The sequence below is a fragment of the Verticillium dahliae genome, genomic scaffold (genome assembly GCF_000150675.1).
Source record: "Verticillium dahliae VdLs.17 supercont1.17 genomic scaffold, whole genome shotgun sequence".
Taxonomy (NCBI): domain Eukaryota; kingdom Fungi; phylum Ascomycota; class Sordariomycetes; order Glomerellales; family Plectosphaerellaceae; genus Verticillium; species Verticillium dahliae.
The window spans coordinates 293,064-305,402 of record NW_009276936.1 but is presented as its reverse complement, the minus strand read 5'-3'; the positions used below and the strand labels follow the sequence as shown (position 1 = coordinate 305,402).

Below are 12,339 nucleotides of genomic sequence, written 5' to 3'. Positions count from 1 at the left end.
GACAGCACCAACACCCAAATTCTGCCGCCCAACATGCCCCGCCCGCATCAATCACCTTGACAAAACGACGCCACAGAAATAATACAAGGTGACGCTGGCTCTGTACTCGGAGATGCTCTAAACCCAGGTCTCGGTGATGGTTCAGTCGCCGACCGACGCCGACAGACTGCCAATCACAGATAACGCCCAAGACAAGAAGAGATGCATACTGGGGCGATCTTTGGGATGTCGTAAAAGCAAAAGGGCAGGCAAAGCCGTCGCTCGGCATGCAACCCAGTTGCACCATCAACCAGTCAACGCCATGGGTGACGAGACTGATGACCGTGCATGAACGAGGCCTTGATCGCGGATCTCGAGAGCCCAATGCAGTTCTGCACACGCATGACCATGCTGGTAGTTTCCAGGACGCACGAACACAACATTCTCGTGTCGGGTGTGTATGACTATAGTACGATCTTCTGATAGCCAACGAGTCAATGTATAAGAGAGATAAGAGCGGCCTGTGGTGTAGTCAGTCGATAGGTGCTGATCGAGCAGCACGGAAGGTTAAGATAACACTCGGGGTTTTGAAAAGGCACTTGCTGATTTGAATACCATTTTGAAACAGGACACTAGGCATGTAAATACGTTGTTTACCCTAAAGACCAGATTAGCTCTGCGTATCGACAAATGCTCGATGTATAGAGAACTAATGGGACATGGGAAAGCAGTGGGACAAAAGTATAGGCAGCTCGATAAATACACCCAGGAGCAATACCAGTCGAGTCGCAGAACCTTGACTTGAAATATAGCTACTAACCGATAGCGGCCCTGCATTGCACACTCCCAAAACTGTTGCCTATCTAAAGCCCATCTAACACACGTTACGATCCTAAAACCCGGATTTGTCGGGTGCAGCACAGTTGCCGACCGACGAGACGCGTATTTAAGTGATTTATTTTGGCACCATCGTATGGTCTACAAAATAGGACACATTTTCGACCGCTAACAGATTACAGCCCCAGTGCAGCATTGTACCTGGGCGTTAAATTGTGCGAGACTATCTCTTAGAGGTCTCACTCACGGGCTGTACACCGCTCGTGGTGCTTCGACAGAAGGGGCAGTCCGGCCATATGTGAGTCACCAGAGCTATCGTTTACAGTCGCTCTGAGTCGTTACGGTCTGACGCACGCTCGTCCCACAAAGTGACGATTCCCCAGCTCACAACATGCGGGACCGGCGTGGCCCGCAGGTTCCAGCCGCCATCAGCTGCTGTTCTCAACTCCGAGTTCCAGTCCGCGAACTGCACTAGGCCGTTCGTGTTGACCGTTCATGAGTGTTGCATGGTTAAGTGGCGGCCTCTGACAACGAACCATCTTAAAGAAATGGGATTTAGTAAATAAGTGACCCAGTCTGGACCTCCCTAAGCCGTGGTGAACGAAGCGTCAGCGCCTCTTTGAAAGAGAAGCCGTACTACTTGCGCCTTATTCTATAAGAAGGAGAGTTTGGCAAGGGATACCGCTAACAGCGATTTACTATGATCATCAAGGTCGTTGATACCGACGCTACTCGGCAAGAAATACCGACCAGCGTCGAGACCAGCGTTACTATGCATACTGAGCAGGTAATGTAGTGCATTCCGACCGTGCTTGTTTCTCGCAATCGCAAGTGTAACAAATTCAAGTAGAGCTCGTGTAGTTTCCCAATCTCCCTTCGGCGCTGCGTAGTGGAGGGCATTGAATCCGCCTGTGTCGAGCACTATCTTACCTACATTATGTCCCATGAAAGCTGTAAGAGATTTGCTATATTTTGCTCAATAAGCTAGATGCAGTAGTGTCTAGCCTTTAGAATCGCTTGCGGAAAATTCAATATTCTTTTCGAGCAGCTTCTCGAGGACGAGTTAAGACCCCATTCCTATGACGAATGTAGTGCGGGAGAACCGCGTTTAATGTATCCCTGGCGGTTACGTCAATGTCCGGGTGGGCAAGGAGGGCGTCAAGGACTTCTAGCCTCTGCTTGTCAAAAATATCCGTTGTTTCGGAGTATTCTTCCTCACCATCAGAGCCATGGTCTATCCGATCAAGCGTAACTTCGAATCTGAAATCTGGGCTATTCCATCCATCTCGATTGCCAAGGGGCCGCTTCCAATCGTGCATGTCTTGCTTGACTGCAAGGTTGTTAGCCATTATGCAGCGAGAGAACCCCGCAAGGAAGCCCTGCCCGACATTGCTGAGGTCAGGCAGCGCCCCCTGGAACTCGTAGGCACGCAAGCCGCCATTGGTGCGGACGAAGATGTGCTCGTAGACCACTCCAGCTTCTTAATGTCTGCAGTCTTGGCTCATCGTATGGTTGGGTCCCGGAAGTTGGTTCCGATCATGACGGTGCCTTCCGGGATCTGGAAATGGCCAGACGATGCTCAGGCATTTTCGTCACTCACGGCTTTGGACATGCGCCAATTCGCGACAACAGCCAGGTTGGATTCAAGACTTGAAGAGGATCTCGACAAGTGGTTTTCATCTCTGGGAAGACCGGCAGAGGAGACGGCAAGATACGAAGCAAGTTTTGTGAAGGCTTGGGATGGAGAATCTAGGGGCTAGGCGGGAAGGGAAGGTCGCCTCTGGTGCCATCCGAGAGAAAGAAGGTGCCATGACCGATCTGGGTTGTTGTTATGTAATCTTCGATCATTGGCTGTAAGCCCAGCAGTTGACAAGTCTTCGCTCTCCATTGATTGGCCGCGACCGGCCCAAGTCCGTCACGGAATGCAGGAATGCTCCACTTCCCCGAAGGCCCCAGAGAGCAGGTGCAGGTGACGTGCTCATTGTGGGGAGCCTCAAGCCGTAGCTGTGTCGGTGCTGCCTTTGGAGTCATCCACCGCCGGTCATCGCGCTTTCCCTGACCTCTGCCTCCCAACTTACCACCACCACCATCCCATCATTCCCAACATCACCAGTGCTCCCTGGGCTTCTCTCTCCGACCGGAAGCTCAGCCCCCCCTTCGAGCTTCATCCATATCAGCTCTCCTCGGAGAATGGATTGAAGAGGCACGACAAGCAACTCCGTCCTCCGCGATCTATCCGGCATCAGCATCCTCACCATGCCACGCCCTCCGAGCCCTCCCTCCTTCGACGACCAAGATGACACCTCCTCCACCATCGCGCGAACGACATCCTCACAATCATCCTTTCTCTCCGATACAAGCAGCAAACGTCGTCAAGCATACTACTCCCGAAGAGCCGCGTCCATCATTCGTGCCGTGTCCTTCTTCTCCTCTGTAGTCACTGCGCTCTGCGCTGGCTCCATCACCGTCTTCTCCCTCTACGGCCATATCTTCCAGGAGCGTCTGCACTACACGCAGCTTCAGGTCAACGGCCTTGCCATCTCGTCTTCCATTGCCCTATACCTTCCAGTGTCGGCTCTCGGTTACATCTGCGACCGTGCTGGCGCTCGACCGTTGTCATTCCTCGCCGCTCTCTTGTTCGGCTCCGGCTATGCTATCGCCGCCATTACCTATCGCAAGCTTGACTACGAGACGGCTGCCGGCCTTCGAGGGCGAGATGGAAGGCTTGTACGCATTGGAGGAAGCAAAGATGGCCAAGATGACACCGTTGCCGACTGGACATACCCCCTCATGATGTTTGCCTTTGTTTGTGTCGGCGTCGGTACATGCTCCATGTACCTTGCTGCCGTTGCCACGAACGCCAAGAACTTTGGCAAGGGCCGTCACCGAGGTCTCGCTCTCGCCGTGCCCATCGCTGCCTTTGGTCTCAGCGGCATGTGGCTCAGCCAGGTCGGCAGCCGCGTCTTTTACGAGCGCTTGTCCGACGGCACGAAGGGTGACCTCGACGTCTTCCGCTTCTTCGTCTTTCTGGCAATCCTCCTCATCACTGTTGGTGTTGCTGGCGCCTTCACCCTGCGTGTCGTCGATGAGGACGACCTCTTCGAAGAGGCTGTCGAGGAGCTCGAGCGCAGTGGTCTCCTCGACCGCAGCTCGCTTCTCGATGGCCGAGGGCGTGGTTATGGCGCCGTTGAGCGTTCCCGTGACGAGGAAGCCGCTGATGGTGCCGGCATCCTGGACTCCTCCACCCATCTGGATGACGCCAAGCTAAAGAAGGAATGGGTGCTCAATGCGGAGACGCGCAACTTTCTGACCGATCGCACCATGTGGTTCTTCGCCATTGGCTTCCTTCTCATGATCGGTCCGGGTGAGGCCTTCATCAATAACCTCGGTACCATCATCGGCACACTCTATCCGCCCACTGCCGCTGGCGAACACCCGGGGAAGGCCACTTCACCGTCGACTCACGTGTCGATCGTCGCCATCACAAGCACGATCGCTCGCCTAGCGACCGGCACGCTGACTGACCTGCTCGCCCCTTCGCCCGCGACGCAACACCTTCAGTTTGAAGCCTCTCCGAGACCCACGTTCCTTCGCGGGGTTTCCCTTTCACGTGTCGTCTTCCTGCTCTTCTTTGGTCTCACGCTCTCCGTCGGCCTCGTTGCCCTGGCTTCAGGCTTCATCCAAAACCACGGCGAACGCTTCTGGATCGTATCGGGCCTCGTTGGAGCCGGTTACGGCGCTGTCTTCAGCCTGACACCCATCATTATCTCCACCATCTGGGGCATCGAAAACTTTGCCACAAACTGGGGCATTGTCGCCATGTTTCCGGCCTTGGGTTCCATGTTCTGGGGCCTCGTCTACTCGGCCAATTACCAGAGCGGTGCCGAGGCGGCCGCCCGGCGCGGCGAAGGCGATGTCTTTTGCTATGGCAAGGAGTGCTATGCGCCAACGTTCTGGGCCATGAGCGGCACCGTGTGGCTTGCATGTGGACTGGTTTGGTATGCCTGGAAGGGCAAGGGTGGCTGGTCGCAGCGCGGCATCGTCGTTTGAGTCGCAGACGCGGCACACGAGATTGTGCATTTCCATAATGGCATACCGCATACTTGGCGTTGGGATTTGGCTAAAGGGTTTCTTGGGGGTATTTCCTGGTTTTCTGGGTACACATAGCGTGTAGCACGCAAGCAAGCAAGCAAGCAATCTACTTTCATTTCATCTTCAGGTCACGTTTGTGCGGTGCTACTGAGGTGCTGTAAGGGAATACGACTTCTTCTAGACCCGCAGGAACCCGCATCTGACCGTACACGATGATGATCATGGACGTACTATCTGTTGATGAAGCCGCGGGCAACACATGCGACGTGCAGCTATCTCAGCAAACCTCTTTACAGACATTGTGTCCTCGACGAAACCCATGCTGGGCTCCGTATCACGCCGGCAGCGTCTCGTTCCCAGGAATCAAATCGCATCAACTCCAGCATCCCCAAAATGACAGATTCACTACTCCAGAACGCGGGACAAACATGTGCGCGGGCGCATGTCAAGACCGCCTCGTCACTCTGTACGAGCTACCTACCAAACCAGGCAAAGGCAGAGCCTACTACCCCACCCCCCTCGGCCATACGAGATACCGGCTGCGCCAATCCCGTCCCGCCCGCCTGCTTACCCGGCGCCAACGCCCTGTCCGAATCCCTACGACCCCTGTAATTTCAAGGGTGGTGCCCGGATTCGGCAACCCGCCACGTACAAGAAGCTGTCGCAAGATGCGAGACGAGGAGCCGTCCGGGCCGCATCATGCCACAGCTGTGCATGATTTGACAAAAGCAGCACGACATGAATCAAGTCAAATCGGTAGCTGGGAGGGCCAGAGATTATTTCTCAATTCTGACTACTACGTCCTGCAGCAGTGCGAACATCCAGCAATCCATCTTCCACGATGTGGTATGCATCTCTACCCTCCTCCAGTCAGCGAGTCCGACCCTGATGCTTCTCTCCAAGAAACCCGAAGCTCCATCCGAGCCTCTCGCTTGAACGGCAAATGCAAACATGAACCCAAACGCCTCTTTCCATGTCTATCGGCACATGGTGATGCGGACAAACCAAAAAAAAAAAAAATACTGGCCAAACCCGTGGCCCTCACGCTTACAAAGCAAATAATATGTGTACCTGGTCGAGACGACACAGTCGTCCCCAACAAACGCTCGTCTGACAGACGCCATGCCTGATGCTTCTTGTGTCGCAATTTTGGGCGACGACGGGTATCATGGTGTTTCTGACGATTGGCGTCGTCATTAGCCATGTCTTCGTGGCATAGAAGCGTCATGATGTATCGGTGAAGAGATGGAATGCTTCTTGTGTGCTTTCGTTGTGTGCCAGCGGCGCTCATCTCTGGATGATGTTGCCAAAAGCCGATGACCATCCTCACCGCCGCTTCATGCCGCCGTACCCAGTGCGTGCCATTTACACGCACGCAGACAGTCATGTATACATTGCCCATGAGGGAAGAATGGCTCTCAACGTCTTTAAGCAGGGATCCAGACAAGCTCAATGACACCATCGTGGGTGCGAAGTGGCTTGTCGTTCTCGACCCATCGGACGTCATCAGCCCGGCGAATGTAGGTCTGAAGCACAGAGCCGTCGGGATTGTTGTATGACTCGCGAAGCTCCCAGGCAATCTTCTTGCCAGTCCTCAGCATGGATGGCCGTTGGGGGCCGTACATCCAGTCCAAGTTCCAGCCTCTATCTTCCGGCGCGGCGTGGAAAGTGCCCTCGAATTGGTCGAGGTCAAAGTCAATGCCTTGTGGGTAATGGGCTACGCTGAAACCGTTGGAAATGACAAAATTGTCAGTTGTAACGAATCTCTGGTACGAACAGTCCTCGCCGCAGGCGTGGGCAATCTTGGTTGACTGGAAGGGATAGGCAAAGTGCCATCCTCCACCCTTGAAGTGGTGAACAGAGTAAGGCTTGATGCCACCCTCATAGAAACCGGCAGGATCTCCGAAAAGGTCAAGCTGCCACAAATCCCACAACTGGGTGAGCCTGACGTTGGTGTTCTCGTAGATGCATTTGCGCAGGAGAATATCGCCCTGAGGCCCCCAGCCCGAGTCGGCTTCTCGGATCTTGGTGTTGGAACGACATGTCGCAAAGATGTCCGTGATCTTCTCCGCCATGGAAACGCTGAGGAAAACCCCAGCACCGCCAAACGCCTGTGATCCATGACGCTCAATGGCGCCAACGTCCTCTGACAAGGTTCCAATGTAGAGTAGCTTCTTATGGTCGTACTTCTCGAACCGGGCCTTGAGCGCGTGCATATTGGGGAAGTATGTGTCGTCGTCGCACATGACAAGCCACTTCTTGTTGGGCCGCTCTCGATGGTTGTAGAGCATAGGGACGAGACCCAAGTAGCGCACCGCCATCTCAAGCCTTGAGTCGGTGTGGCTCACGTCGGCATCAATACCAGCGCGTGCCAGGCGTCTCGCAACATCGTCGAGCTCCGCAACAGTGGCGTCAATGAGTTGAAGAAGCATCTTGCCGCCATTCGGCCTGCCGTTGCTGTTGGTGAGCCAAAAAGCCCATTCCTTGATGGGATTGCTGGCTGGATTATTGATGCGTGAGAAAGTTGTAGAAACAGCAAACATGAACTCGGAGAGGTTGACGTCGGCAGGATAGGGCGACTGCGTGACCGGTACTTCGAGAGGCTCGGCACACTCCTGGAAAACATATCCGCTGTTCAGATCGACCTTCTGAAAGCTGCGGGGCAGTAGTTTCTGGTCGATATTGGTGTATGACAGTCGTTCGATGGGCTTGCGATGAAATCGAACGTATCGTTTGAAGTATTCAATTTTACCGGATAAGCCGTAGGTTTCGCCCACTTGGCGGAGGTGCTGCATGTTGATGTCGCAATTCATTCGATGCTTGTCTAGCGGCGTCCCAAGGTCGGCATCGTTGAGCACGGCATTGGCAGATTCGGGCTCGAGGGGAGTCTGCACGGGGACGGTAGGCGGGGGGGCCACGGCCATTCGATCGGCCGTCATCATCACGCGATTGCGTGCTTGACTGTTGTTGCGACTATTCCGAATGGTCACGCATACCAGGAATACAACGATTGCGGCGAGCACGAGTGTCCTTGTAAACTGATTCCGCGTGCTGCAGAGGCGGTTAGCTCGAGTGACGGGCATCCTGGCTCCCATGGTCGTCACGTCGACGACGCTGACTAGAGCACCCTTCTTCTCCAGCTTGGGCAAGTGGGAAATAATATAGCCTGGAGGCTGGTGAAGGCGCTCTGAGGCGGCAGGATCGGCAGTCGGGCGGAAGGTTGCGTGACGCTGCGCCTTCAGGAAGACACGGAGCACATTCGGAGATGACAAGATACTGATGGTATCAAGAATGCTGAGGAAAGATCTTCAAGGAGAAGAGGGTTGGTAGACAGGCAAGCAAGTTGTGAACAGGCGTCGCTGCGGTGACGAAAGGCGAGGTATGACTTGTTGGTAAGGAGGGCCTTGTGCCTAGAAGATAGGCGAGAAATGCAACGATGAGAGAATGTATGGCGGAGGAGGGGAGGAGATAGGACGACGCGGCGAATAGGTACAAAACAGAACGTGGAGGGTGTGAGGTGAGCGTCAGAAAGGCTGGAGAAGGGGGGCATTTGAGCGGGATCAAGCATAGATAGATGCTCGGTCTAAGTCTTCAGCGATGTCTCGCTTTGGCAGCAGTGGGAACACCTGCGGCGAGCCGAAGGCGTCGAGGCAGGCGCTGCCAGGACGGCACGAATGGGTTCCTCTGGAAGGTGGATGCAATACACTGTGTGGTTTACTGATGGATCCGGTAATGACCAGCAGGGGTCGCGGTGTCGGGATCGTGACTGGTGGGGCAAGATGCGGCAGGCGCTGGAAGGCCATGATGGGTGGGTGGTGGTGGGGAGACTCGGCCCAGTCCTGCCCTGTTCGTCCTTGAGTTGGTGGGTGCGTGGGGAGAGAGGGGACACGGCGGCGGAAGGGACAGTGAGAGGTTCTTCCCCTGGATTCCTGCCGCTGCGTTCTAGCAGCAGGTGCATCCCTTCTGACCAGCCCTTGGCACCGCTGGGGCATGTAGTCGTAGCAGGCACATTGGCTCTTCCGTGAAAGAGGGCTGCCCGTCGCCTTCTGTTTCGATCATTGCCCCGTATTGCGACTGTCAGAGCAGCACAGTTAAGAGATTGGGCTGTTCGAACCCTTCCGGAGAAATCAGTGCCAGCCTGCAGCTGACAGCGCGACCGTATTGGCGGCAAACGAAAAAAAAAAAATCAAAAAAATCAGGTCTGACCTTTCGGGCAACAGTCACACATTGACTCGACCACATTCTCGTTGTTGGCACTATTGCCACGAGGTGGAAGGTGCTCAGTTGGCGGGAAGCCTGAGCCTGGCTCCTTCTGCCTGCCCCTTGCCTCCAGCCAGTGCCCAGACCAAAATACCGACAGTGGTCGCGCGACCTACGAAGTACCTAGGGAGGCACCCTTCTTCCTTCATATCCAGCACCTTACCTACCAAGCCTACCTACTCAGGTCATCCACGCCAGGGATCCAGGACGAGTTGTCTACCCTTCTTTCACTCCCTACGTCCGCTCAAGCATCTGCATCAATATCGGCGTCTCGAAGCCGTGCCGCGTTCAGTCGCCCAGCCTTGCCAATCCAAATAGCGAGAGGGGACAAACACCCAGGCAGGCCACCTGTGTCTCAGCCTCATTCCGACATCAAACGATCGAGTCTGTCAGCATGCCTCGTCTTTTGCCACGACAACCAGTTTCCTCCCAAAGTCAGGAATAACTCCTCTAGATTCTGTAGATCTGGGACACACAAATCTGAGTTCGCTTACGCCTTTTCTAGCCTCGCTCGTACATAGCCTGCCTTCAGCCGCCAAGCTTGCACATGCCCAGACGTGGGATAGTAGTCCACCTATTTGCTTGTTTGTCCTGTCGCCCCTGTCGAACACGTCAAGCTTTCTTCCGTCTCCAGCACAGCACGGTTTGGCTTCCTTGGCCAGCACCCAGGCGGTCCACCATGACGGATACCAACAGGGACAATGGCGAGTGCTACCTCACAGTACTTTGCCAGCACTCGTATACAGTGGTCGTGCGCCGGCCAACACCAGGAGCTGGCCGCCGGGATTCCCTGACACCAGTGCCGTTGACCTGCCTCTGCCACCAAGATGCCGCGTCAGGTCTGCAAGAAAAGACGTCAATTCTCCTGCAAGCGGAACTTCAACGGAGCTGACAAAGGTCTTGACTGTGATAACAGGTTTCTCGAATACGGGGTGGTGCAGCGCAAGGGCATGAGATCGACTCGCATCACACTGCCATTGTGGACTCGTTACCCACCACTAGTCACTCCTTGTTGACGCGTTCCTGGCCTTGCACTACGTGCAACGTGCGACGGAAACGTCACTTCCAGCTTGCTAGCTTCAGATCTTGAACGCGATCGACAGGCCGTAGTGGTCGAAAGATCCAGCCTAATTACCCTCGAACTGACGCGTCCCTCGCTTTGGCGTCTCCCAGTATTCATAAGTTGCGCGTAGCTACGTGTAGGCCGCCCCGCCAAACGCTTCACTTGCTCATCGAGTCGAGCTTCGCTGGAGGGAGGATATACGGGGCCTCATCTGCAGGCCAGAATAGCCGAGAGGTTCTCAGCGACAAGCTGCGCGCGTCTTAGCTCCGTCGGCGGAAGAAGTGAAATTTCGGGCCTTGCTCGGGCATTGTGCGCGTGTTGTCGGCCGTTGCTTGCTGCACGTACACAACGGGCGCCGAACGCCCGGCCTATAGCTCGCGATGTGTCCGTCACTCTCAGCCATCCAAGTTGGGTCACAGTTCCCGGACATCCTTGTTTGGTGCCTTTTCTCAGTGTTACAATGTACAACAATGGACCTGCCGAATTCGCATCCACGTGCGACAGGTCAGAACGAAGGGGGACCAAGTTCGCCAAATTGACCGACTCATGATTTGACGGACAACGGCGAATGCCTGTGTTCACACAAAAGCTTCACCCGCACCACTGGTTGCATACAACCACATGAGGAGAACACTGCTTGGTATGCTCTTGGCTACCGCTCACCCAATAGCTGGGCAAGAATCACAGCGCGAACATTCCAGCGAGTTGGGACGAAGGCCCGCTAGCGGCGGATGGGTGTCTCGCGATGGAATGCCTGGGGTCTTGAGACTGACTGTCAAGCACGCAGAGGACATTGTCTCGGGCACTCGCATGTCTGGCAAGAGACACGCCACCCTTTCCCCGAATTTCACTCGCCATTTCTCCCTAGGACGCCACCCTGGCTATTCAAACTCAGCACGATTGAGGTGAGACTGGCGGGTTGTCCGATTTGACCTGGACGCTGACGCCTGGAGACCCCACGCCATTGTACCGACAACAGCAACCGAAAGTTAATAATGCCGTGTACACTGCCGGGGACGAAGATCATTATTGGTATCATCCAGAGGCTCGTCCATTGAGACTAGCCTTGTCGATTTGTGATGTCTCCGGAGGAGCGGCTGAGCTGCCTAAGAGCAATAATACGACCAGCACGGGGAGTTCCAGCTACAGAGCCCCAATCACCCAACTCCTCCGAACATCAGGGTCACGCAGGAAAGGAAATAGCCAAACCTTCTCTGCTCGCAGTCGGAGCCGCGTCATTTATGGCCAGTCGCACAGAGGAAATTCCTGTATGAACGACTTTTTCTGAGGTCTTAGCTTTCGAATTTCGTCCCCAACTTCAGGAGATGCGCGACCTCTACTACAGAAGTCTGTCTCGGTAGACGGTTCCCTTTGGCACACTACCTCACGAGTATCATGAATTGATTCTTATCGCTTCGCCAATCTCGATGCACCTGTCCACGGAGCCCATTTCAGGCGTCCACTATAGCTTTGGGTATGATATCATTATTGATAGTGGGTGCGTTGTGAAGCGAAAGTCCAGCAGAAACGACCTATAACATGGATATTATCCAATTTCATCCAACGCCCTCGCAGAAACCCCTTCGCTATAATACTGCGTACACATCCCTCTACTGGTATTGGAACTTCTGGTCGCCTACGCCCGGGCGCTTGACCCCGTCGTCGACATAACCCGGTAACGCCTCGTCGGCGCCGGCTGCACCTCCAGCGCCGCTCATGTGCGGCGGGCCGCCGTACTGGCTGCCTGTTCCGTGCGTAGCAGGATCGTGCACGTGCTGTCCGGCAACACCCTGCGTCTGACCAACGACGGGAGTCTGGCCCGTCGCGATGGGGCCGTGGGCGACCTGAGGCTCGGCCGGCACGGGGTGCCGCGCGGCGGCAGGTTCGCTTCGGGCAGGGGCTGGTTGGGTCTCGGCGAACGCGCAGGGCATCGTAGAGGGGCACGCGAGCCGGGCCATCCAGGCGCCAGTGGGGGGGACGTCCGCCGCGCAAGATCTGCTCGACGCTTGACCTGCTGCTTCTGGAAAAGGCGGCGTTGCTCGCGGCGCTCGGTGATGATGGTACCGTCAACCTGGATGCGGCGTAGAAGGCCGCGCGACTTGACGTAG

At 55.4% G+C, this 12,339-nt stretch overlaps 4 protein-coding genes across 4 annotated transcripts in view; 1 reads left to right on the top strand and 3 right to left on the bottom strand.

Annotated features, from left to right (window-relative positions):
* Positions 1-1,426: 1,426 nt before the first annotated feature.
* VDAG_07582 (uncharacterized protein) lies at positions 1,427-2,165 on the bottom strand (the record flags this gene model as incomplete). The annotated part of the gene is made up of 1 exon (XM_009656487.1): positions 1,427-2,165. One exon carries the CDS (start codon positions 2,163-2,165, stop codon positions 1,845-1,847), a length of 321 nt encoding a protein of 106 aa, XP_009654782.1. The 3' UTR covers positions 1,427-1,844.
* Positions 2,166-3,072: 907 nt separating this feature from the next.
* Positions 3,073-4,866, top strand: VDAG_07581 (uncharacterized protein; the record flags this gene model as incomplete). The annotated part of the gene is made up of 1 exon (XM_009656486.1): positions 3,073-4,866. The coding sequence occupies one exon, from the start codon at positions 3,073-3,075 to the stop codon at positions 4,864-4,866; it is 1,794 nt and encodes a 597-aa protein (XP_009654781.1).
* Positions 4,867-6,335: 1,469 nt separating this feature from the next.
* Positions 6,336-7,832, bottom strand: VDAG_07580 (uncharacterized protein; the record flags this gene model as incomplete). Its single annotated transcript, XM_009656485.1, has 1 exon — positions 6,336-7,832. One exon carries the CDS (start codon positions 7,830-7,832, stop codon positions 6,336-6,338), a length of 1,497 nt encoding a protein of 498 aa, XP_009654780.1.
* A 4,009-nt stretch (positions 7,833-11,841) lies between these two features.
* VDAG_07579 (SH3 domain-containing protein) overlaps positions 11,842-12,339 on the bottom strand; it is a gene marked incomplete at both ends in the record, with an annotated part of 1,972 nt that continues 1,474 nt past the window's right edge. The window contains one exon of the mRNA XM_009656484.1: positions 11,842-12,251. Coding sequence (XP_009654779.1) covers positions 11,842-12,251 — 410 coding nt within the window. The remainder of the gene's footprint in view (positions 12,252-12,339) is intronic.